The 25599-nt window shown below is 40.9% G+C and overlaps 4 protein-coding genes and 1 long non-coding RNA gene across 9 annotated transcripts; 2 read left to right on the top strand and 3 right to left on the bottom strand.

Annotated features, from left to right (window-relative positions):
- Window positions 1–21: 21 nt before the first annotated feature.
- Window positions 22–9325, bottom strand: LOC143342691 (uncharacterized). 2 transcript variants are annotated; one of them, XM_076766820.1, is made up of 5 exons: window positions 7040–7280; window positions 6068–6956; window positions 2959–3497; window positions 962–1111; window positions 22–732 (listed from the first exon to the last, which is right to left on the bottom strand). In XM_076766820.1, exons 3-5 carry the CDS (start codon window positions 3388–3390, stop codon window positions 217–219), a joined length of 1098 nt encoding a protein of 365 aa, XP_076622935.1. In that variant the 5' UTR covers window positions 3391–3497; window positions 6068–6956; window positions 7040–7280; the 3' UTR covers window positions 22–216. The 2 variants fall into 2 exon arrangements, with proteins under 2 accessions (XP_076622935.1, XP_076622934.1); XM_076766819.1 differs by lacking the exon at window positions 7040–7280 and adding an exon at window positions 9197–9325 and having other exon boundaries at window positions 2959–6710.
- On the top strand, window positions 9228–13430 carry Polr3h (RNA polymerase III subunit H). Of its 3 annotated transcripts, none has more exons than XM_076766827.1 (7): window positions 9228–9367; window positions 9631–9708; window positions 12121–12238; window positions 12321–12504; window positions 12574–12714; window positions 12805–12929; window positions 13016–13430. In XM_076766827.1, the coding sequence occupies exons 3-7, from the start codon at window positions 12128–12130 to the stop codon at window positions 13067–13069; spliced, it is 615 nt and encodes a 204-aa protein (XP_076622942.1). In that variant the 5' UTR covers window positions 9228–9367; window positions 9631–9708; window positions 12121–12127; the 3' UTR covers window positions 13070–13430. The 3 variants fall into 3 exon arrangements, with proteins under 3 accessions (XP_076622942.1, XP_076622943.1, XP_076622941.1); XM_076766828.1 differs by lacking the exon at window positions 9228–9367 and adding an exon at window positions 9445–9566; XM_076766826.1 differs by lacking the exons at window positions 9228–9367; window positions 9631–9708 and having other exon boundaries at window positions 12032–12238.
- On the bottom strand, window positions 10226–11769 carry LOC143342692 (ribosome biogenesis regulatory protein homolog). Its single transcript, XM_076766821.1, has 5 exons — window positions 11608–11769; window positions 11265–11523; window positions 10892–11193; window positions 10636–10809; window positions 10226–10568 (listed from the first exon to the last, which is right to left on the bottom strand). The coding sequence occupies exons 1-5, from the start codon at window positions 11754–11756 to the stop codon at window positions 10439–10441; spliced, it is 1014 nt and encodes a 337-aa protein (XP_076622936.1). The 5' UTR covers window positions 11757–11769; the 3' UTR covers window positions 10226–10438.
- LOC143342689 (uncharacterized) lies at window positions 13085–25427 on the bottom strand. Of its 2 annotated transcripts, none has more exons than XM_076766817.1 (7): window positions 24122–25427; window positions 19184–19539; window positions 17917–18210; window positions 16971–17262; window positions 16072–16267; window positions 15111–15259; window positions 13085–14823 (listed from the first exon to the last, which is right to left on the bottom strand). In XM_076766817.1, the coding sequence occupies exons 1-7, from the start codon at window positions 24126–24128 to the stop codon at window positions 14675–14677; spliced, it is 1443 nt and encodes a 480-aa protein (XP_076622932.1). In that variant the 5' UTR covers window positions 24129–25427; the 3' UTR covers window positions 13085–14674. The 2 variants fall into 2 exon arrangements, with proteins under 2 accessions (XP_076622932.1, XP_076622931.1); XM_076766816.1 differs by having other exon boundaries at window positions 24126–25426.
- LOC143342698 (uncharacterized) lies at window positions 19775–20779 on the top strand. Its single transcript, XR_013079852.1, has 3 exons — window positions 19775–19925; window positions 20308–20428; window positions 20500–20779. It is a non-coding gene; the product is annotated as an uncharacterized LOC143342698 (long non-coding RNA).
- Window positions 25428–25599: the final 172 nt, after the last annotated feature.

Here is a 25599-nt window from a genome sequence, read left to right as displayed (position 1 = left end):
CTTTTTCAAACACGGTAGGGGTAGAAAAACGTGGCCGATTGTTTATTTCTCTATTACTTTTAAGCGCTAAAATTCGCATTTAACTAGAATTAGGCTGTGATGGTTGTTGCGAAAAACGGTTCAGGTCGAATGGAGATTAGATATTCTATTATTTGGACAAGAACCGGCAGTTAATCGGCGTGTTGATTTTCGTAGAAAACGTTCGTAATTGTGTTTTCACTCTGCTAATTGGGCAGGAGAGAGCAAGAGCTCGTGTGCTTTTGTTGACGATGATGCTGGGCCACTCGAGGACGCGGTGGCTGATTGCTGTTGTTGTTGTTGTTGTGGTTGTTGTTGCGTTGGTGACAAAAGTGAGGCGGTAGGCAATGCTCCGGCTGGACGAGCTTCCGTTTTCCTCACTTTATCCTTTTTGTCGGAAGCAACGTGGCAAAACCGCCAGCGACATTTACCGCAACGACACAAACAGAGGCAGAGCAGCACCCGAAATAGGCAACATAGTAAACCGGCGCACAGTAGCGAAGGACCCACCAGCCTCAATTCCGGACTGAGGAATCCTTTCTCTCCAGTGCCGACAAACGAGATAACTAATCCGAGCGCTGTAGTTCCCAACCCCGCATAGAGTACGGTATTCACTGCCGCGCTAACTTCTCCTCTACGACGGTTTGCATTACTGCTCCCATCTACTTCGTCATCTTCTTCGCTGCTTCCATAGCAGTAGCTTGCGTCTCTTATCTGAAAACAATAATTTCGCTGCATACGATATTCCGTACCGTAGCCTCCATGAGATAGCGAGGCCATAAATTTCTTCAGACGCCAAAACATCGATTTCACACGCAGCTGAGAAGAACGCTTCTGAAAGGTATACTGAATTTTCGAATGATTCTGTCCATATTTTGTGCTGCAGTTTCTTGTAGTCGTTAAACCAAATTTATATCATTGTAATTAATATGAGCCTAGTTACCCTGTTCCTTTTCATCCATCGCCGATGAGCTTCGCATTGCTTTGTCTTGTAGTCATCCCCGCGGCATCCGTGAGGTGACATAGGAGACAAAGGAAGTGGAGAAGGTCTGCCGTAACCTTGCCATGCTGCTTTGCCGGGTCCACCACCACACTGAAATTATTCTACATTGAGGTATTACTGTTACCAATCACTTACAACTATTATTACGATCATTCAACGTTTTAACGCTACGAAGGATTTTAACGTTATATTTTAACTAACAAAATTTTGAACAATCTACGGATATTAAGTACTTCTGAATGTTCCATTTTCATTAGAGTATAAATATTATCTGAACTGTTGTATAAAATATAAAATAAATAATGAAACGTAAAAAAAAAAAAAGGAATTATATTATGATTATGTAATTTGCATCTTTCTCTATCATTTGAAACATTTTTTTTTATAATTTCTTTACTATATCATTATACGCGATTAATTAATGTTTTCTGTCCTCGTTACTCGGCACATAAACGATAATATAAAAAACATGCATGCATGTACTAAATAGAACACAGAAAAACTTGTATACATGTATCCAATTGAAACATGTATAAACGTTTATACGTACATGTATTGTAGAATTTGTTTACATAAGTACACTGTAATCATTGCAGTCTGATCGACAATAAAGAATCGGTTAAATATTAGTAACAGTTATTAACCTTCGAGCATGAAGTACTATGTAGCGCATGTAAGAGTTATGATCTGCTGTATCATAATATAACTCGTCCTCAAGTTTATAATTGCACACCTTAAATATACGCGTTTAATTTAATTGTATAATTTTTATTTTTAGAGAGGTTCACCAAACGAAATTGGATTAAAGTGCACTTCTAAAATGAAAAATCACATGATCATTTGCTGTGTTAAAAAAAAAAACAAATTGGTTTGTTCAGGAATTGATTCTTTGTTAGAAGATTAATATAAATGCAATATAAAAATGTAACAAATACAAAATATTTTATTGAGAAAAATTTGATGCAGAGTAATATAAAAAACATTAATGTTTTGTAATAAGAGAAAATAAAAAATGGACAAACACCAAAAATACACTACATTGTGAATGTATTTTCTTGAAAAGAGGCACATAAGATCGATGCAAAGGTAATCAGCTAGGGAAGAATAACGGTTACCCACTGATGCCAATAGCTTATCGTCGACGATACAGGGCATTGGAATGATTTGATACTTACCCCGTAAACGTAAGATCGTGGGGGATATCGTGGAAGCGGCGGAATAAGTCTGGTTGCCAAGTTGGAGGGTAATTCTCTAAAGTTCACCACCTTACCCCCCCGTAACCGTTGCTTCTCCCTTCTAATTAATAAAGCAGCCTGCATTCCGCTCATTCATTTGCCTGTTTTATCGATCGTTAAGATCCCGACCGTCCTTCTCCGCCTCCTCTTTCTCCTTTCCACTTTCTTTATGCACGGTACAACTGAATCTTTATTTTGTTTCCCTGTGTCTGAACGAAAAATCTGAGACCACACAAGTTCCTCCTCAAAGATCTCCTGATCCAGCTTGGTACCAGGCACTACAACTTACTCCTAACATTGCACTGTCTGCCTCCTGCATTAGTCGATGCTTGTATCCGCTGGTAGGAACCAGTAGAGGCATATTAATAACTAAAAAAATTCAAATTTATGGATAACCATCTGACGAACCTGGGGCCGTTCGGGGATGTGTTACCGCGGGTTTACATACGCCACCAGACAGCCGATCGATGGTGTGTTCCTAATATAAGTAAAGGTGTGCCAGCAAGAGAAGGTGCAGAGTGCAACGAGGATTATCAAAAAACTTGTTACAAGGACTGCGAGAAAGTACATGATAAAGGGTAACCTAGGCAAGAGCAACTAACGTGATAGAGAAAGAAGAGAAACAAAACTATGAAATATATAGAGATAGTGATAAACGACCCCTAGGAGCAATTAATTTTACTGCCGGAACAATCTACCCACCTGTAGCTCCGAAGAAGATGGCGAAACTCGGAGATCGAGGATCGACGGTGGCGGGAATGGGAAATTATTGGACTTGGTGGCGCAGGTGACCGAACTTGGTGATTCGAGGGAAAGCGGTGGCGGTGATATAGGAAATTGGATTGGAGAGACAGGTGCGACCTGCTGACACTTCTCGACATGACGCCGTCGATCGACGCTCGGATGGAATGCAGATGACTGTGGTTGTGGCTGTGGTGTGGAAGATGGTGGAACAACGTGCGGACGCGCGAATTTGCTCGGGTGGTGGTGTTGGTGTTGGTGGAAGTGGTGCTGAGAAGCCGGAACATTCTTCAGCCGTGACGGGATCGTACTCTCGGCGACACGTTTATTCAGCTGCAACCGTTTCTGCTTCCTCCTATTCGCTATACTGGCGCCACCTGCAGCTGCGTACATCGCTCTGCGCCCCGATTACGCTCTTCCCGGTTTAACGCCTTCGGGCCAGGCGTTCTTTCTGTTACGAGCTTAGCTCCCTTTGCATCGTCTTCCTGTCTTTTTTTCCTCTGGAAAGGCAAGAAACATGACGGATATCCGCCCGCTATTGGCGGCCGTCATTCTATTCTACCATCTAAATATTCTCTAGCAGAAAGCACGATTAAAAGCCTTTTATTTACAGCGATATTTACATACGTGTATTAAAGAACAATTAGCAGCGATGCGTACAACGATACTACGTTTGCTAGTATTTTTTAAATGTAATTCACAGTAACGAGGTTTGCCTCATTTCTTTTCAACAATCAACAAGCTATCAAAATGACTCGATGTTTCGATCTATGTTCGGGTTCTTTCCAGAATTATAAGTAAAGTTAGAAAAACTAAAATAATTACGAGTCAGATTACTCGTTCTAAACACATGGTTTTTAAACCTTATTTATACTTTTGGAAAGAACTCGAGCATGGGTCGAAATATTGAGTCAATCTGAGAACACCAGCTTAATAAACAGCTCTGGAGAGTCTAATCAAGGATTTTGTAATTAATACGCGAACGACCGATACATAACGGAGCTAATGATAAATATTCTTGTTTTTCGAAAAGCTAATAAATCAATAATTTGAATGTATTTACATTTAAAATTATTGCCTATGCAACACAAGTTTTTGAAAAATGGAAATGTCATCTTAGCACAATATTTACAGCGAATATAGAATATTTAGTATGTCAAGTTTATTTCTACTCGTGAGAAGTACAAGTCAGTTGAAAAGCGTAAGATACTAACATCTATCGTTAGGTTTGTACCTAATTACTGAAGTTAGGTATCTACAAGCGCTGTATATGTATACATTAATGGTTTACGCATAGGTAGGAGGCAAAAGATAGGATCCTTTACGAAGCTAGTATAACTCTAAGAAAACTTTCGTCGCGATTTTCCGCTAACGTGAATTAAAATAAACATACAAAGAAAAATAATTCAGATTGTCATCTTTTGAACATTCAGCGTAAACTATTCTTAAAGACAACTGAAACACAAGTCTTCGTGGTTATTCGATTATAAATTGATATGCGTTACACGCTGTTGGGTTTTTAGCGATTAAATTATTTTTCATAAACGACAGTCTAAATGATCTTTTTATTCGTTTACTTCGAAACTTGTTCAAATTGTACATTACGGAGGGATCTCTGCATTGACACCTTTTCGGTCTGCCTCTTGACCCGTCAATAGGTCAAGTGGTTCCGACACAAATGTAACAAATCGAAAAACCCTCTTCTCCCTCTTCGGTTTTTGCTGCGACACGTTCCAGTTATCCCTTCCTATACCACCCTATCGTTTTCTTTCTTCGTTTCATCCCTTCTCCTTTTCGCACTTTATCACGTTCGTTTTCGGTTCCCTTCCGCTATCTATCTCTGTCACCTTCGGACCACCCCTCCCACCCACCCCCTCCTCGTCACTCTATCCTTTATATTCCTTCCTGACCCTCGTCTATCATTTTTGTTGTAAGTGGTCAGTGCTTGGGCAGAAGAGATTCATTGACGTAAACAAATCGTGTACGAATAATCACGCCACGATGTCTCCATGCGAAAGTAACGTCAATTTAAATGCGTTTACGTTTCTCATTATTTCGACTCGATGCGGGAAAAAAGTACAGAACACTAATTGAATTCGTGTAAAGAAGCAAGCGTAACAGAGATGGTCACCGCGTACGTCCATGAATCGGGGAGGGCGGCAATCAAATGTATAGTCGGCCGAAGAGAATATAGCGACCTCGTAAATTAAATAAATCGTGAAAACGGTGACATGTGGGCGTAACGGCGATAAGGATCGCTCGTAAGTACAGCCTCGGACGACGAAATTTGGTAATAAACGGTGCTCGATAAACTGCGAGTGACTCAGTAACGTCAAACGCAAAATACAAGAGAAATATTCGCGACTTTGACCCACAAGTATACCAAATTTAATGTACAGCTCGAGTGTGCCCCCAAGTTCGCTACGTCTCTTCCGCCCGACCGCATACAGTAATACGCTCATGCAATGGTACGTGCGTGCACGAAGCAGATAAAACAAAAGAAACAAAGGGGGGGTACAGAAAGCCAAATATAACGGGAAGTCCCAGAAACATAAAAATAGGTTAAAGGGACTGACGGGACCCCACGATGGAACACGACTCGACGACAGAGATCGTCTGTAACCTACTGGGTGTATCTCTTAAATAGAAAAGGAAAAAAAAGAAGAAAGAGCGTATGAAGCGCGTAAAAGAAAAAAATAAAAGGCTGGCTGGTGGCCGGCGGGCACGTCACATTTATTATTTTTCCCTCTCTTTTTCTCTTTTCTCTTTTCTCTTTTTTTCACGCTGGGAGAACGCGTATTTTGTACAAAATAACGACGGCCAACGACGACGAGGACAACGACGAAACAATGAAGGCTACGACAATTCTTTCTTTCTCCCAAACCCCCCTCCCCTCCCCTCCTCTCGACAACACACATATCTTTCGATCATTATCATTATATTTTTTTTTTTTTTTTTTTTTTTCATTTTTGAATCGCTAGCAACTGCTGCAGCAACGTCGGCGGCGGCAGCAACAGCAATAGCAAAGCAGGCATCAAGTCAGCCAGCAACACCAAAAGGCTGCGCGTACCAACGACTCGGGGTAACCACTGCACCGTGTTTGACCTGCCTCTCTCCGAATCCTCTCGCTTCGACTACGTGAACGACATTTTCCCGTTCGTTGTGCCTTTCTTTTGTCCCACGTCCCGACCGTTTTGTATCTCTTTCTTTTTTCTTGTTTCTCTATCTTGTCTGTTGTTTCTTTTCGTCGTTTCTCCTGTCACGAGAAGCGCCGAGGAACGATCACACCGTAGGTACGGGCACGCACGCACACGCTTGCACGAAGGATGCACACGCACTGGTCCTGTGTGGGGGAGGGGCTGCCGCGAGGGGGATACGCGGGCCACGAATGGGACACGGTCCCCGTGTAACGCACGGCGCGTATCACTCGCTTGGTGCTATCAACGCAGCCTCCATCGTTATCCCGCACTTCGTGGACGCGCCCGTTTGTCCCGAGCAACCACCGACTGAGCACCACGACCGACCGCGCGCGGTTACCTCTGCCTTCGAGCTCGACCATCCCCCTACCCCGTCATCGTCAGTCCTCGCACGCGCGCTGCGTCGCTCGATTACGTACAGTGTGTGTCAAAAGTAGGACTGGAGGTTCTTGAATTTTTCTGTATTCAAATTGGGTAACGTACACAGTGGCTCCCATACAGTGATCGACCCTTTTTCTGAAAAAAAAACAATATATATTAGGAACCCTCATCGATCATAAGTATCAGGACACTAGTCAATATTTGGACTATAGTAACTTTGCGGAAAAAAAACTCTTAATGATAATCTTCCTGGGGTCATTTTAAAGGTTGAGTCCTCTATTTTTACATCGCCCAGTTAACACGTTGACCGCCCAGCACAAACCGAATTTTCTGCGGGGTCCAAATTATAACTTCTAAACGGATCCATTTTCGTAACTTCATCTAAAAAGATATAAAGTGGTCAGTGATTTTTGTGGTGAGATTGTTGTATCTAGATATTTGTTTTCTCCATTGGTTTATCCTACCTCTTTGGTGGACTTGTTTATTAGTCATATTATAACATTTTCTCAACGTTTTCAATCTGTGGCGGATCTAGAATAGCTCAAAGGGGGAGGCTAACAAAGAAATCGGAAAATCGGATTAGAGGTTTCGAGGATTGCCTGAACAAAGGCCGAAAACATTCGTATGATTATTCAACATTCATCAACGAATAAAGGAATTGTTCGAAGCTACTGATATTTAGCTATCAGGTTTTTTTTTATTCAAGGGGAAGGATTTATTTCTGTGGCTCCCCTCTCTTGTACCTACCAATGTTTTTAGTTTATTGGATCCATTTGAATGAAGTAGTCGTGATCATTAGTTTCTCCTCAGAGCATTATCTGAAACATTTTTTAATTATTTAAATTATTCTATTTAGAATATTAAAGTAGAATTCTATTTATTGCAACAAAATTTTATTCAGTGCCTGGCTAAAAAAACTGCCGAAAAAATGTACGATTAAATCCATTTATCTGAACGCGAACTCCAGTTATTTGAACGAAAAATCAATAAGTGGTGGGGAGAATTAGTGAACTCCTATTATACGAACGATCCAGTTATATGAACTGTTTATCTTCCGATGGATTCAGATAAATGGAGTTCTAGCGTATTGTGCACATACATACAGGGTGTTCGGCTACCCCTGGGAAAAATTTTAATGAGAGATTCTAGACGCCAAAATAAGACGAAAATCAAGAATACCAATTTATTGATGGAGGCTTCGTTAAAAAGTTACTAACAAGTAAATCCAAAAATTTCAAATCGTTCTGGAAAAATTATTTTCGGTTGCGGGGGTCAATTACAATCACTTTTGGTGAATAGACATACCCCCGAAATCCTACCCACTTTCTAGAAAAAAATTCAGTACGGGTGGAACTTTAAACGTTAATAACTTTTTAACAAAGCCTCCATCAACAAATTGGTATTCTTGATTTTCGTCTTGTTTTGGCCTCTAGAATCTCTCATTAAAATTTTTCCAGGGATGGCCGAACACCCTGTATATGTATGACCAGGACCAACAAAACTTTAAACTTTAGTATTGCAACGAAAGCGTCGTTTATAAATAAATTAAATAATACAGTTATCATTTCGTCGCTTCGGTTTGATAATGTTCCCATTTATAATAATGATTATCTTACTTTGCTTAACGTTATAATCGGTTTAATCGTATTTATAAATTTCATATCATTTCATTACCATAAAATTATAAATCGAAACCTAAAGTGAGCAGGGTATGCAACACGCCACTATAGTATTCCAGGTTTAAGATAATCGCCTGTTCGCTAACTATTCTGCACGATACGATTCAGTATTTGAGTGTTCATTAGAAAGGTTAAGGCCAACTTTCTGAACTAAGTTATTCCCGACCTCACTATAGTACGTTACAAGACTGTGAACTTTATATTTACGAGGTGTACGCTTATTTTTTGCTTTACTGTATCTATTTCGTTCGAAATTTGAAAAAGTGAATCTAAAAGTGAAACAGTAACTTAAAAATAATATAAGGTCGAGTGATTTGAATCGAAAACGTCCCCTTAAAATAGGCAACTATGTCTGTATTTCTCTACTACTACATTTTCAACCGGGCCCCTTATGATAGGCCATTTATCGTAAGCTTAATTTGTACGACCTACGAGAGATTTATTATTAATGCAGCTCTGCTTCTAAGAGACTGAAACTTTAAACTATGTACAGTTTTTGTTTCAATTATGTACAAAGAAATACACATTGGAAGCAAATATTCAACGGAATATCGTCATTTGACCTTTAAGTCCAATCTGAGAAATTGTATTAAAATCCCGAACACATCAACCGTAGCACAACCTTGTAAGGTACTTTTTAGGATCATATATCGTATCGAGCAGCTGAACGATTCGTTTCATCAAGGAAAAGTAAACTATTTTTTCCTGCAACGAAAAATTTCCGTCTGGGTGTCTGTTTTACTGCCTCTATGCAGATGTAGTGGCGTTCGATATTACAGTATTTTGAGCTGCAATCAGTCACGCACAATCGACTTTCGTTCTACTTGGTTTCCAGTCTTAAGTAAATAAAAAAATCGAACTGCTACAAATCAGTTTTGCCGTACAACAAATTACGCTTTTGTGGTTATGTTTTCGTCGTCTCAACTATCGAAATACGTTTACCACTCGTATCGATTCGCGATCGCTTTTGCCATCGAGATCGGTTTCCCTCGAATATCGATTCACGCATCCATTCGTCCACCAGCGTCCACGGTGCGCAGATTATTTTTCAGATTAGTCCCGCGAAATGTATCGTATATCAAAGCTTAACAGTTTGATGGTCAAATAGGACACGTAAGTAGGATAATGTACTTCCGATCCGAAATGTTACATGCGGCGTGTGACGTTGTCGTCCGCCCTCTGTCCTTATTTTACTCTCGACGGTATAATATTCGATAATATTCATGAACGTCGAAATTACTCGCGATCGGTAGATACATCGGGAGATAGCGTCAAGCGTCGAACGTTCGATAATTTAAATTGACGATGCACGGTAAGCGTCGTCGAGAATCAAGTAATTTTCATTTAACCATCGAAATCGAACGTGTTTGTTACAGTAACCGCCATGGATCGTCCGAGGTGTACAGATGCGTTTGTGTTTCGTTCGGATGGCATTGAACGTGTACACATACACGGTACGTATAAAATCACACGCGGGGTGGAACCCCTTACAGATTCTAGGGCAACCCGCTTTCGCACTTGCCCTCCCTCGTACCCGCGGCCAGGTTACCTCGCCCTCTCGACTTCCCCGAGTCGATATCCCGTGCTGCTTTTGACCTTTCACCTTTCTCCCGTTACCCTGATTCTGTGGCTAGAGGACAACCTGCCTTATCGACTTGCAATGCCACCCCTGCAAATCGTTTGCACGTTTTATCTATGCTTGCTTAACGGAGTCCTAATTACGTTCCTAAAGAACACGCGAACTGTAATTTGTAAATTGCATCTCGTTTCTTTATAAAATAGCCTTTAACATCGACACAACACGCTTTTACGGCAGAAATCAGTTCTTTTTCGAAATTATTAACAGCCAAATAGTGATTTTCAGATTTTTGAAAGGAGATTCATGCACTTTTTGTTACACTTGACTTACATAGGCACTTATCAAATGAGACCATGATATATCTAGACTCTTCAAAAATACTAGTTAGCACATACATACATGTAGGTTTTTATTATAATTAAATTCTTCAATGATATAATACGATACGTCAAACGTAATACGTGAAACCGGAACCGGCATTCTTATAGTGAGGGAGACATTGCAATACTATGATATTATTTATTTCAACAACATCTGCTTCAATATCGGTAATCCTAATTTTATACATTCAAATTTCATTAAAATTACAGATTTTCGATCAATTTTTATCTTCGTTTTCTGCCACCTACTCTAAGGCGTATATCCCGGTTTCCTTGTCCTCCTTTTGGTTTCTTTGCTCCCCTACTTTTTACCCCCTTTTTGCCCTTTACTGCTCGTGGCTTGGCCAATTTTACTCTGCAAAATAAAAATGTAAAGGTAACATATGTTGTACTTGATACATATGTAAAATATAGAAATTTACTTTGGTACAGAGAAGTCCTCGCGAAGAATTTTATTGTTTTTCTTGAGAATGCTATCTACTAGATTTTTGTTGCGTTTCCGTTCATCCTGCATATTTAATGGGGCTGGTTCAGCTTTCCTTTTCATGCCTGGCACTTGTTTTGCAATGCCTTTCCCATCTTTCTCTTTTGGTAATCTACAAACATTATATGTAAGTTAATACGTGCGTTACCTGCAACGTATTTCGTAATCAGTGTTTTAATAATGTGTAAATATACTTGTCCTGGAATTTGCCAACTGATGCTGTTGACGCTCGCGCAATGGTAATAGCTTGAGAAAGTTGTTGCGAATTAGTGAAATGTTCTTTGGTAGGAAGACCTACTCGTGGAATCTTAATATTTTTTGCTTTTGCAATATTACGTAGCCTCTGTAATTCATTCTTAGATATCCTTTCTTGTTTTGCTGCTTTTGAGACTGAGAATGGATCTTCCATGGCCTTATTCTCATTGTTAAGTTCTACTAACCATTCTTTCTGTTCCATAGCTTTGCTACGTTTGTAACCAAATTTAGGTACCCATTTCTAAAAAAATGTTCAATTATGATAAATGCAAGCATAAAGAGAGTGCATTTTAGTACAGACAAAGGACTGACTTGTAATTCATCGTCCCACTTGAGTTTAGTTTTAGTATTCTTTTTAGATGTGATACCCTTCTGTTTAGCAAACTGTTGCCATTTCGTTAAAGGTTTTGGTTTTGGGACTTGGCGAGATCGAGGTAATACAAATTGAGGCTTTGGTAATTTTGCCACTATTGTGTCGTCTATGCATTCTACCGGAAGCTCCCAAATTTTGTTAATCAATATTTGCACATTGTCTCTTGTTACGTTTTGTAAATATTGTTCCGTTTGAGATCTACGAAATACAGTAGAATGATTAGAATAAAAAGAGATTCGATTGAATCGAGAGATTACATTATGAATAATAGTTTTAGGTTACTTCAGTGATTTCACGTCCAAAGTATTGTAATCAAGCGCCAAAAGAGTTCCTACGTCCGTTTCAACTTCCACGTCTTTATTTACTACGATGGACTTACGCAAATCATTCTCTTGAGTTTCGCTTTCTAAAATCGCCTTAACAATATCCATGCTGTCGAGTATGCGTTTACCTCTAAACAATCTTCAGAGATGAACGTTTCGACGATCGTTCCTCGGTTTTATTAAAAATTTTAATCTCTGATTTCTGATTTGTATCGCATACTTTATTTGAAATATATGTGAATTAAACTCGAGATTAGTATTGTTTAAAATCTATCGTTATTCTTCGTTAAGACGGTATCTTTGAGCACGTGCATGTAAGGTTACGTTTATTTGTTTGTGAACTTCTTCGATGAATACCGGTGACTTTGAGGTTCGCAGTTTTTAAAAAAGATAAAGCTAGTGAAAGGTTAAATTCATATTGAATCAGAACAATATTATTATTGAGACGTAGAATCACTCTATGTGATTATAGTGTGAAAATGTTTGTCCTCGCGGAATTGAAAGATACTGTCAGAATTCCACCGTGGGAATTCAAACGGAAATTAAATGAGGCGATTACCGACGAACTTAACAGGAAACTTGCCAATAAGGTGAAATATTATAATTTCATTAATTGTTAACAATATTTAAACATTTCGAATACTTGAGATCGTTATTGTATTGGTACTCAAGGTTTATCTGAACGTCGGTCTTTGCATTGCGCTTCACGATATCATAAAAATTGAAGAATCGTATATATTTCCTGGCGACGGTGCATCGCATACTAAAGTAATATTTCGGTTTATTGTGTTCCGTCCGTTTATGGAAGAAATTTTAATTGGGAAGATACGTAGCTGTAGCGTCGATGGTGTTCACGGTAATTATTTTATTGCTGTAACTCGTCTCTTATTTTACGACACAGTTACTGTATAAATTTCTTTTGCAGTAACATTAGGATTTTTCGAGGATATTGTAATTCCACCTAACAAACTGCAACACCCGTCTAGGTTCGATCAAATGGAACAAGCATGGGTTTGGGAATACGACACAGGGGATGGTGAAAAGCATGATCTATTTATGGATGCAGGTATTTCAGACATTTCATAAAAGTAGTCAATTACTAAAAGGAATACTAACAATAAGGAGTAGTTGTAATAATAGTAAAAAAAAACTTTAGGAGAAATTATACGATTCAGGGTAGTGAGTGAAACTTTCACAGAAGCATTACCCACAGGACCAAACGTAACTGGAGAGTCTGTTGAACAATCAGATGCTAAAAATATATCACCATATACCTTAGGGGTACGTGGATAATAATTGATTATAGTACATACTTTCTGTATGGATCAAAGCAATTCTATTATTACTGTTTTAATCCTGCATTCTAGGGTGCCATTGATGAGCCAGGTCTTGGGTTACTTACGTGGTGGGAAAATACCTAAAAGTACAAAAATAAATTTGGATCAATAAATTTTTATTTCACAGCACATTCCATCATGTTATCACGTTTTAAAGATACATCCGTGACTCGCGTCACGCGCGACCCGATTTCAGATAGAATTTTGACTGTGCGAATATATTTATATTTAGTTCTCATTGGTAACAGAATTATTAATTATTATTTGTACAATATATACAAAGACGTTATGTGCTAAACATGTGGTAACACGCAAAAAATAATTTCAGTTCGGTAAAAGGTCGAGGTCGTGCTAAACATTACACATAAGTTATTCGGTAGCACAAGTCTCAACATAAAAAATGTTGCACCAGTCGTTCAACTGCAACGGTGCCGTCAACTTTTTTTTTTTCATATCTTACGTGCTGATGGAGCATAGTGTGACACATTCGTTTTTAAATAACCGTCGAAATCGTTAACAGTATTAAACACATAAAATACGTTTTCTATATTGCGATATATCGTTACATTTAATGAAAAACATTGGAGAACTTAGCTAGGTGTAAGCCTTAAATTTAGGAAACATTAATTACGTGACAGCGGAATATACGTAGATAAAATATAGTTGAAAACATTTCTAGACAATACATATATGTGCAATGATCTTACAATTTCGTTATTTTTTTTCCTTTTTTTTTATTATTATTTGAGTAACATGTATCGTCGAACAAATGACGCAAATCGTATGCCTCGTAAATAAAAAAAAAAAAATCTCCATTAAGACGCATCGGAATGTGTTTGCTCTTTTATTCTTTTCGCTTTTAAATAGTCACTTTCTAGGTAGCTCGCTTTTCTTTTTTAAAGCAACGCGTCTAATGCGTCGTTAATCACGGTCTTAAACGGTTTCAAAGCGGGATGAACAACGTTCTAAACATATTAGAAGTAAAATAATACATGTACATAAAAATTTATCACAGTTCTAACTGTTTTGAGTCTGTCGTGTCGTCTCTCGGACATTTCTACGTTCTTTAGCGAGAACCTACAAGTTAAATTGTCTTTTCATTTTATCCCTATCATCAAGCGACGCATGAAACTCCGAAGATCGTTTACCAAGAGGCGTATACTGATTTTTTTTTTATTTTCTTCGTACTTTTTTTTTTTTTCTTCGATCGTTCGAAAAAATTAAAAACGCAACGATCGAAGGCCACATTCTCGGAACGTGAACACCGATCTTGTTGAAAATCTAGCATGGATAAGAGGAGTGCGATTCGTACGGGAGCTCTGGTGTATTAAAAATGCCTATGCGCTATATAGTATCGCCACGTTACTTTGCACATTTAGGGGCTAGTGGTTTCTCTTTTTTTCTTTTCATTTTTATAGATCGTTACAAGAAAAAAAAAACGTAGTTATTTAGTTTGCGTCTGGACGTCAATTGCTTTCCCTATATCTGTATGATGCATCTTTTCAGTCGTGTCGTATGTACCATTGTCATTCTAAGTATTGCTTTACGTGAAATATGTTCTTTTTTTAATTTTTTTTCTTTTTTAGGAATACAAATTTTTATCTTGCCGTTTCTCGATTAACTGCGCGTATCGTCGAAACGCAATGTAATTCGCCCGAGATTATTCTCTACTTCACGCAAGTTAATTGTTTATTCGATGATTAGGCAACGCGGCAGATGTTCACGTAAATAGTCGAACAATTCTTGAGACGTTCCTGGACAGTTGGTTAGCTCTAATTCGTGTAAGTGGCGAAGTTTTATCAAGCTGGACAGTCCGCTACTCGTGAGCAATGGGCAACCTGCGGAAACGATTATTTTACATTCGACATCACACGATTCGTTGAGTAAACTAGATACCTGGTGCATTATAAATATTTTAAAGTTGAACAATTGTGGGAAACATTTCACAGTACACGCTGTACATGATGCAAAACGGTATTAATATTTTTTTATACATTTTACAGAATTGTGAAATATTAGCCAGGGGTTTTCTCCGCACAGTCTTTAATCTTCTTGTCGCGCGAAGAAGCGCGAACTTTAAACTTCGATTTATAATCATATAGGCCAAGCCTTGGCGCGAACCTACCTGCCACGGAGAGTACTTGTAAGGATTTCATGCCACACAAGTGCTGAAGACCAAAGTCTCTAAGTTGTGAGCACCATCTCAAGAACAATACGCTCAATGATCCCATTGTGGAGATATAGCCCACGCCTATATCCGTAATGTGGACACACCTACGCAAAAAATGAAAAAAAAAAACTCTTAAATCTACGGTTTATTCTTTATGTATTTTTTTATTTTCAATTAATCATTGCGTCAGACATTTCTCAACCCCGCTTCGAATGTTTTCTTGTGCAAGTTCCAAATGCCACGTTTAATCTTTCTCTTGCTTTTAGGTGAAATATTTGACAACCGTCCCGCAATCATAGTCCCATTAACGTCTCAATCCTAGACAAATTGGCATGGATATTCGAAAACAATGTGACACGCGGTAATCGAGCCAACTGTTCACAACGGTTCCAACTTGTCGCTCGAACGTTTAAATGCGCATTTAACACTATTTCTACCACGGTTTTATGTAGACGGTCTGTTTACATCTTTGCATTGGGATAATAACGCGATTCTGAGCTTACGAAACCATTTTCTTATAGAAAAAGATGTATGGATAGGAGAATCTTCCCCTTGAATCATCTTCTATCAAAGAAAAAACTGTTGATAACCAGAAGCACTCGATCCACTATTTACCGAAGCTATTTTGTTTTAGAAAATCTTTGAGTTTATAGTTATATAAGTCCCAGGCTAGAATACTCCCTTAAGCAGATTGCAAGTCCGTCTCCTTAGGTGTCTCGACATAACGCGATAGGTGAATCACTTATTGCGTAATGGTTGATCTTAAATAGAATGCTCGTTAACGCGTTCAGTATTTAGAACATGAATGAAACGATCGAACGGCTCGCGCGGATTCCGTCGTGACTGGACGTTCGTCTTAACGCGATTTAAAGCGCGCTCTGTTCGCGGGGCCGATGTACCCCGATCCGCTTCTCACCTGTCCAACGTAAGCTCCTCCAAGTGATTCAAATCACAGGCGATGTATTCTAAGGCTGCGTCAGAAATCCTTGAGCACCAACTCAGATCTAAGGAACGAAGTCTTGGCAAGTTCTCCGCTATCAGCTCGACACCGTCGTCCGTCACTTTGGTGCATCCGGACAGCGACAACACGGTCAAATTGGGCAAGGAATGTACTGGAACGCAATAAAAAACCAAAAACGTACCGTTCAGTCTCATGGACTTCACGGAACTCTCGCTACTCGAACGAATTTTGTTAGCAACATCTCTGTCTATCTCTCGACGGTGTTATTTTTTGAGTAGCAACGTTAAAAGTTCCACTCGATGTTGCAAGTGATACAACGGTCGTCGCTCGTACCGTGTGTTTCTTAATTCTAAATTTATAATGGACGGATGCGTGGACACCTGACTTAATTTCACGCTCTCGTCATCACGGTATTTCTACCTGGATCCTCGCGGAACACGCCGACGCAATTCGTCCCGTTCTCGTTTGTTTATTTTTTTTATTTTCACTGCATTCCAACATCGCGCGGCGTTTCGATTTAACTCTTTGCAACTCGGTTTGCTCGAGCAGAGTGATCGGTCGGTGTTTGCTTATTGCAACAATTTACTCCACGTATCTGTACAATCTTACATAAGTAAATATAAATAAATGTGTGTCACCGCTTTTATTTTCCAAGTGCGTGGAAAGTCTGAAAACTAGTCATCCTGAAAGTTTCCTCGGTTCCCGTCCATTTTAAAAGAACATAGCTCCATAGAGACTTTCAGGATGACCTAAAACCCTTTGCCGCAAAGAGTTCGAACAATGTTTCTTTAACTTGTGCCTAGCTCTGACTCTAATCGATGATTTAAATTTGACGCAGGAATCGCGATTCTCACCGATATTGAGCACACCGTTGTTGGTGAGCTCCCAGCAGGACTGAAGCCTCAGAATGCTAAGGGCGCTGCTCTGTCTAGCGTCGAAATAACCGAGGGCTGCGTCGGTTACGTGGTACGCCTGCAAGGAGAATTCGAAGAGGCTTGGCAATAATTGAGCGACAGCCCCGACAGCTTCATCGGCCACGTTGATACAATCCGACAGGGAAAGCGATACTATTCTAGGTGTCAAGCATGTCCACAGACCAGCTTCCGTTATCTCGTTGCAACCAGCCAATTCAAGCTCGAACAAACCCTAAAAATGAAACCGATAATGTAACGTACTTGTCATTTTCAGTAAACAAATAATAATACGTAAATTGTTTCGTAACACGTGTCACTTCGATGATGGACAGAGGACATATTTATTATCAATCTTATTGTAGCCATTTTTGTGTCACGATAATTCTTAATCACAAATTCAGCTGGTACAATTACTTTTACCAAAGTGAAAGTATCGGTGATCGTAGATCATAGATGCGATAGTTTCCAAATTATCTAAAACCAAAGCGCCGACCTCATAAAAAATTTCACGAGTATTGATTGGACGGTCAACGCGATAATTATCTATTTATACCAAAAGTTTCTGCGAACTTGTTTCCATTCTTCGTACGTCCACAGTCCACCATTAAAGCGGTCGTGTTCCGATACATCCGGTTGGGCAAATTTCATTCTCGAATAACGAATAAAAATATTAGATTCTTTTTCTAAAATCAGTATTTGTTATTCGCGGAATAAAAGCTGCTCGACTCTGCATCTTGTATACGTTATCGCGAGTGTCTGAGCGTGGCCCTACTTCAGCGTTCCGTCGGCTGGCATCAAGCGACACACTTTTTACAAGAAGCTCGCCCCGGCTCGAGACTTCGTTAACTTTTACATTCAGCGCTTTCGTCAAAGCAGAACAACTCACTTGCAAACGATCCAAGAGAGCTTCGAGGCCTTTGTCGGTGACCGCGCAGCATCTCAGCGATAACGAGTGAATGTTTCGCTGCGCCAAAGGGAACCCGTGTGTAAGCTCCGGTATATCCTCGTCCGTGGCGCCGAGTAGGACCAACGAATGGAAACCTCTTCTGACCAACGAGGCGTAAAATCGGTGACGCGACATGATAGGCATAGTGCGCATCTCGCGACACCTCAGGACAGGCACCAGTCCTGTCCAAAGTCGAGGCTGCGCGTAAAGTATGTCCCTCCATTTTATGCACACCTGGCGGACCATCGAGCAATGATTCACAATTATTAAAATTAAGAATTTTAGATTAGAAAATATGTTCCAAACTAAGAAGAGGAATCGAAGAATTGGAATTAATAATAGTGCATAGTCATAGTGGTCATTGGCAACCGGTGCTTCAAACTCAGAACGAGTTTAAAAATTGTTTGCAACGAACAAATAACGCAAGTCCTGTCTAAAGTCGAGGCTGCGCGTAAAGTATGTCCCTCCATTTTATGCACACCTGGCGAACCATCGAGCAACGATTCACAATTTTAAAATTAAGAATTTTAAATTAGAAAATATATTCCAGACTAAGAAGAGGAATCGAGGAATTTGAATTAATAATAGTTCATAGTCATGGTGGTCATTGGCAACTAGTGCTTCAAACTCAGAACGAGTTTAAAAATTGTTTGCAACGAACAAATAACGCTAGTCCTGTCCAAAGTCGAGGCTGCGCGTAAAGTATGTCCCTCCATTTTATGCACACCTGGCGGACCATCGAGCAACGATTCACAATTTTAAAATTAAGAATTTTAAATTAGAAAATATATTCCAGACTAAGAAGAGGAATCGAGGAATTCGAATTAATAATAGTACATAGTCATGGTGGTCATTGGCAACCGGTGCTTCAAACTCAGAACGAGTTTAAAAATTGTTTGCAACGAACAAATAACGCAAGTCCTGTCTAAAGTCGAGGCTGCGCGTAAAGTACGTCCCTCCATTTTATGCACACCTGGCGACCATCGAGCAACGATTCACAATTATTAAAATTAAGAATTTTAAATTAGAAAATATATTCCAGACTAAGAGGCGGAATCGAGGAATTTGAATTAATAATAGTTCATAGTCATGGTGGTCATTGGCAACTGGTGCTTCAAACTCGGAATGAGTTTAAAAATTGTTTGCAACGAACAAATAACGCTACTGTCGTTAGGAATGGTATAGGATCGAGTATTGCGATAATGACCTGAGCCAAAGTCCTCATCTCGATGGCGTTGAAGTATAGGAAAAATTTGCCGAGGAAGTAATCGTCTTGCATGAGCTCCTCCCACGTGGTGGGCGGTACGTAGCCTCCTGTGCCGCCGCAAGCCAAGGGCACGTTCCTCGCGCGGACCCTGGATATCCTCGTTCTGCTCGGCGTGTTGTTGCTCAGACTCTTATTATTGGCCGGCGGCATGTTGCCCATCGACACCGGCGCGCTTCTGCTCGGCTTTTCCGGGGTTGCGTTCGCATTGTTCGCGCTCTGCAAATTCGTATAGGCGACCCCGCCGCTTCCGCAAAACACGTTCGTAACACGTTCCATGACGCTGGCCTTTCCCCCACCTGAAACCACCGACGTTTCGTTCTCTTTTTAGTCATTTTATTGCGTAATACGACGGTCCACGGAGACCGGAGACGAGAAAAATTTATTTTATAAATATGAAAACGGAAATTATTGGCTCGTTGAATGGGGGGTAATCGAACGTTGCGCCACTCAGTGGTTTAGTAACTTCGCGAGGGCGTCGCAGAACGCAAGAATCGAACGTTCGTTCAATTTACGACCAACGTACACGGAACAGAGATATTCGCGTTATCGTTGGTTTCTTTTATTTCAATAATAGTAACCTGGACGAGCCACTAAATATAGAAGAACGATTTTTCAAGTACGCACGCACACCTTAACGCATAACTGTATTGGCGAGCGTGGCATTAAAGGCGTTTCTGCAAAGGTGAACTCGGCAAAGATGCGAGCAGTTATTTTCGTTTTATTTTCGAGCTGTACGTCCTATTTGGCTCCGTGGCGCGTCTCTATTTCCTGTCTATCTCTTTATCGTGTCGCAAACAAATTTTTTTCGTGATTCATCGACGCCCGCAATCAATTCCCAGCGAAACGGTTCGCGTTACTTTTCTACGTATCCGGTAACGATAGTTTACGGCAGAAATTTGCGACCAATAGAGTTGTTTTTAAATCAATTACTGGGGGGATAACGCGTTGGGAGAAAAGGTTGTTTTGAAAAACATTATATGGAACGGGCTGTAGAACTGTATCGATAATATTAAAAATCAATCGTTGTCATTACCGCGACTTAAACAGGATTTCTAATGTTTCAGTCTGACAATGAGAGAGTATCGTGCTAAACAAAGCCTTACCAATGAGTCCAACTAGCAGATTCGGGACGAAACGCAAATGGGATTGGAAACCTTTAAATCGTTTCAAGGAGCGTCCTAATAAGTGTAATTTCTTTTCTATTTTATTATCGCAGAATATTTAGAAATAGTTTTAAAATATTAAATATGTCCAAGGAAAACAATGTCACGCTAGATATTAGCCACCTGCAGTCTTGGTAAAAAGATAAGAGTAATAACTGGTTGGAAGGTGCGTACAATCATAAAAAAAAAGAAACATAAAAGAAACCACCCATTACTTATTTTGCAGATAACTCGTACAAAGCGTTTTCCCAGAAACCAACGAAGATATCGACTTCTTTTTTTTTTTTTTTTTTTAATGAAATGGTTACGAATTCATCTGGGACGCCGATTAAGATGGAAAAGGGGTTCTCCTAGATTTTTTGACGTAAGAACAGGTAAACGGGTCTAAAAACAGTAGTCACCAAGCATAGATCCAATACTAATGCAATTTTTTGTGTAACATAAACGGAAAAATTAAAAGGGCATCGTTATACAGGGTATTCAGCTACCCCTGGGAAAAATTTTAATGGGGGATTCTAGAGGCCAGAATAAGACGAAAATCAAGAATAGCAATTTGTTGATGGAGGCTTCGTTAAAAAGTTATTAACGTTTAAAGTTCCACCCGTACTGAATTTTTTTCTCGAAAATGCGCAAGATTTCGGGGGTATGTCTATTCACCAAAAATGATTGCAATTGACCCTCGCAACCGAAAATAATTTTTTCAGAATGATTTGAAACTTTTCAATTTTCAGGGTAACAGACAGTTATGGTCAGACGTTATATTGTCAGTAATGAATTTTTTTCTCGAAAATGGTTAGGATTTCGAGGGTATGTCTATTGACCAAAAATGATTGTCATTGGCCCCTGCAATCGAAAATAATTTTTCCAGAACGATTTGAAATTTTCGAATTTAATTGTTAATAACTTTTTAACGAAGCCTTCATCAAGAAATTGGTATTCTTCATTTTCGTCTTATTTTAGCCTCTAGAACCCCCATTAAAATTTTTCCCAAGGGTGGTCGAACACCCTGTATAATGTCGTGGAAGTTCCAGAATAGAAATAGTGCGACAGCTATTGTGAAAAAGATACGTGACGTTATCTTTTAGGGTGTAGCAACGCGAAATTGGTTTGCCAAGTTTCGTTCTGTAGATACCGATCTTCGAAATGAACGTCGCGACTGTTAATGGAAGTCGATAACAACGTTTTGAAGGCCTGGTGGAACAAAAGCCACGTCGAAGAACCAGAGAATCGGTAGATAAAGCGGAAACGTCTCAATCTATTGTCGAAAACCAAGAAAGGTCAGGAAAAGCTAGCTGTTATTTGACGGAGAACATGGCGGACTTCGTGGAAAGAAGATATCGAAGGGGAACAATTTAATACCGATCGTGTACGTGTGAGTAGCATGTTTTTAAGAAGCCTCCGATAATCAGCGCGACGACACGGAACGGACAATTAATTATCTTCGCGGAGAGCTGCTCTCGAATCCACCCGCGATTTTATCGTGGCAGGTTACGAGCTGGCGGCGATCCAGGCATCGCGATTGCCCATTTTACGCGTTAAAATAAATCTCCGCGGCTCTTGGTAGAAATCGCCGCGCACGCACGGGATACCCAGACCCTTTTGTTTTTGAGTCTCTATTGAGTGGGAGAACTCGACGTTCAATTTCTCGCCGTCGCTGTACGGGTCGCGGCAAATGTCGATTCACCGATATTTCCGCTCGCAAATTGCTGACGTTGTTCCGTAAACTGGTACAGCGCTATTGTAAAATGGGAAGCAATTTACGGCGATCGTAAATGCCGGGAATCAAAAGGCGCGAGAATCATACGAAACCCATTGCACAGAGACGAGCGAACCAAAGTTGGTTGCACAGGATGTTCGGCTGCTAATTGCAATCCTTTGACTCCCATACGACTTGTTCCACCGAGGGTACAGCAAAGAAATTGACAGTTTCTATCTGCCATATTGAAATTTATTTTAAATGTAAAACGTGTATTTGTGACTGTGGTCGGCTACCCCCGCGGAAAAATTTAAGGGTCGATTCCAGACGCTGAAACAAGACGAAAATAAAGAATAACGAAACCGCGGTAGAGCCTTTGTTTTGCAATTGTAAGGGGTTAAGGGTTTGATGAAATCCGCCTGAAACGCGGCAACCAGCTCGGCTTCGGCGCACGCGAAGAAGTGGCCGAAATCACTGTCGCTCGAGGTCACTCGCCCCGGAGAAGCTCCGACGAAATTTATGGCGTTCGATCCGGTCGCACGATTCTGCGGCACTTCGTAAAAAGTTGAAGGGTATCGTGTCATAAATTTCGTCGAAGCTTCTCCGAGGGTGAGTGACTCCGTGCGACAGTATTTTTTACCAACTACTACAGCGGTGTGGGAGGACACTGTGCCCTGTGGCGGGTCACAGTATACTAAGGCCCATATAATCTGGGCGTTGGGGGCACGCATACTCGGTACATTTTCAAAATCGATTTTCCCTGAGAACGAAGCGATATTTATACTCGACAGTACTGCACTTTAGGGGACACCTCGTACAGTAATGACATTTTACGTATCATTAACTTATAAAATACATAAAATGTCATACGCTTATAGACTCTACATTTACTCAAACCCGATCAATCGTCAGTTGTTAATATCGAAATTAAGATCGAAGCGTATGTTTCCAATTCTAATCGTGGGAAGAGACGTCGCACCGTTTCGCGAAAAACCGAAATGGCGAGGCGTATCCAAGGAAAAGGAATCTCGAACGCTTCGATGCATTCTGGGTTTCTATGTTTCCGCGTATACGAGGACGAATGCTATCGATTCCATTGCAGTTCAAATTGCGACTGAAGGCAGCCGGTGGCCACTTAACCAGCGATTGAAGAGGGAATTTCAGAAACAACGGGAACGTGCTTCCGCAGGACAGTACGGGGTGGCCGGAACGACGTTGCATAATACCGAATCGCGAAACTATGGCAGGAACGGACGGTTCGGGGTTGCGGGCTTAACAGAAATCAATTCGTCATCGCGATTACATAATGACGGGTGACCAAATTTTGCGAAACTTCGTTCTGACCTAACCCTCTGCACTCCACTGGCGCCGCAACGGCGACACACATAACGTGCGCTGCAACTCGATTCAACTTTTTATTTATGACAACGGAAACCGAATTAACGATTGAAGTTCGCGTCGCGAGAATCTCTGAATTTTTTTGCGGTACGAAGAGCACGTTCGATCCTGAAAATCAACGTCGACGAAATTCAAACGAGATTTCTGGTCGTTCCGTGTTTAAAAAACAAAAAATGATAGAACTAGGCAAATTTTAGATTCCTCGAGTATGGTCAGGGGTTAGGTTGGTCAAGCCTGGGCTAGGTTCGGTCGAATCTGGATTGGCCGAGCTTTGGGTAAGGTTTGAATCAAAAGTAGGTTAGGGCCGAGTCGGGTCTGGATTACGGGGTGAGTAAGGGCTGGGTTAAGTCTGGATCGCGCGATTGGTTATCGATTCGAAATTATTTTCGGCGAGGAATATTTTTATAACAATGATTAGCCTGAAAAGCGGCGATCGAGGATAAACAGCATTCTTACGCGAATAGAAACTTCGAATAATAAAAATTAAACGAGAATAAGCATCGTTCGATCGAATGAACACCGTGAACAAATTGCTATAGGTGTGTATCTTCAAATGCCTATTATTGGAATTAAATCTTATCTCTGATTGTAATTTAAGGGAAGAAGATAAAAATAATTTACCAACCATGATGTTTGGACCCTCGCAACCCCAGTCCGTTGATTCGTTTGGTTAACTCGGCGCTGGCTCTTTCGATGACCTGAGTTGATATCGAAGACATCTCTCAAGAAGTAGAGGTGCGCTCCAGTCGTTCTCCCACGATTCGTAGTCAAGGCGAATACGGATCTGTGCTGCCGTGATTGAAGCGCTTCATATTCGAGTGGTACGTACCACGGATTCGAGAACGGCGCGATTCTACGCGATTGTTTTCCCTTCTTCCTTCTGTTTTCTTCTCTTTTCCTTGTGTTTACGGCATCGATCCGCCTCCACGACGGAAATCACGAGAGTCTCGCGCGCCCGTACGTACCTGATTAGGATCGGGTCGAACTATTTCGAAGAGGGACATTCGATTGCTACTTTATCAACGGTATCGACGATCTTCGAAATTTATCGCGATGATTATCGCGTGCATCGTTGTGATTCCTTTCGACGAATAAACGACAGCCCTCCCCGGGAGCTCTCTGCGCCGCGAATCGATGATAGAACGTTTTGCTGGAAAGATCTATTTTAATCGCTGGCACAACGACGGACGATTAAACGACAAGCACACCGCGGACGGGGGACGAAAAGAATTATGTACAATGGAACGGTACCGTGTTCGCGAGCCACGATCGAATCACCACGCGAATATTACGTGGAGAACGAAAATATTGGATAATCACGTCCTTTGCCGCGAGCGAGGGTTTATGTAATGAACTTTGACCACCTCACTGCGAAGTGTACGAACAATGGAACGCCTCTTCAGAAATAGTCCGCGAATCGATAAGCATCATCGGTGAACGGAGAATTCAATCGACGACGATCGGTTCCCGTGTCTTCTTACGGCTTCGTTTCTCCTCCGACGATGTCTCCGTACGAGTCGCGTTTCTCTTCTCGTGGACCGCGGCGGCCGAACGTTTTACCGCGATGCCTCTCTGTTTATGTGTTAGTCATGACACCGAGCGGAAAACAAAGCTGAAAGGTGGAGCTGCTGCAACGGGCACGGCACATGGGGGTAGTTTGCGCGAGACTGAATCGATATCCGCGCTGAACTTGTCCGGCTGCCCCCCACTCGAGCCACGCGACCGTGTTCGTTTCCAGGCGCGAGCGAGCCAGCCTCTTACGCCTGTCGATCGGTGAACCGTCGTACGCGTCGCGACGCCCAACGCTATGCAAACCGCTCGACTGAAAGGCGTCGCGTCCGTCGCACGGTTTACACTGGTTTACACTCGATGACAGTGATTCGTGTTGCATGAAGGGAAAGTCACCAAGTCTCAACTACCCCTTCTTCGTCGCTGACTGCCTAGTTGTCGGTCGACCGAAGCGTTTAGGATGGCATTACTACACGCTGTGACGTACCTGCGCAGAATCGCCCTGCTACCTAGAGATGGCGTGCAAAATCACTAACCGTTATTTATCACAGTGATCGCAAAATCACGATCACGGTCGTGATTTTAACTTC

The sequence above is a fragment of the Colletes latitarsis genome, chromosome 6 (assembly GCF_051014445.1).
Source record: "Colletes latitarsis isolate SP2378_abdomen chromosome 6, iyColLati1, whole genome shotgun sequence".
Classification (NCBI taxonomy): Eukaryota; Metazoa; Arthropoda; class Insecta; order Hymenoptera; family Colletidae; genus Colletes; species Colletes latitarsis.
Note: the sequence above shows the minus strand (reverse complement) of the source record. Positions and strands in the feature narration are given on the sequence as shown.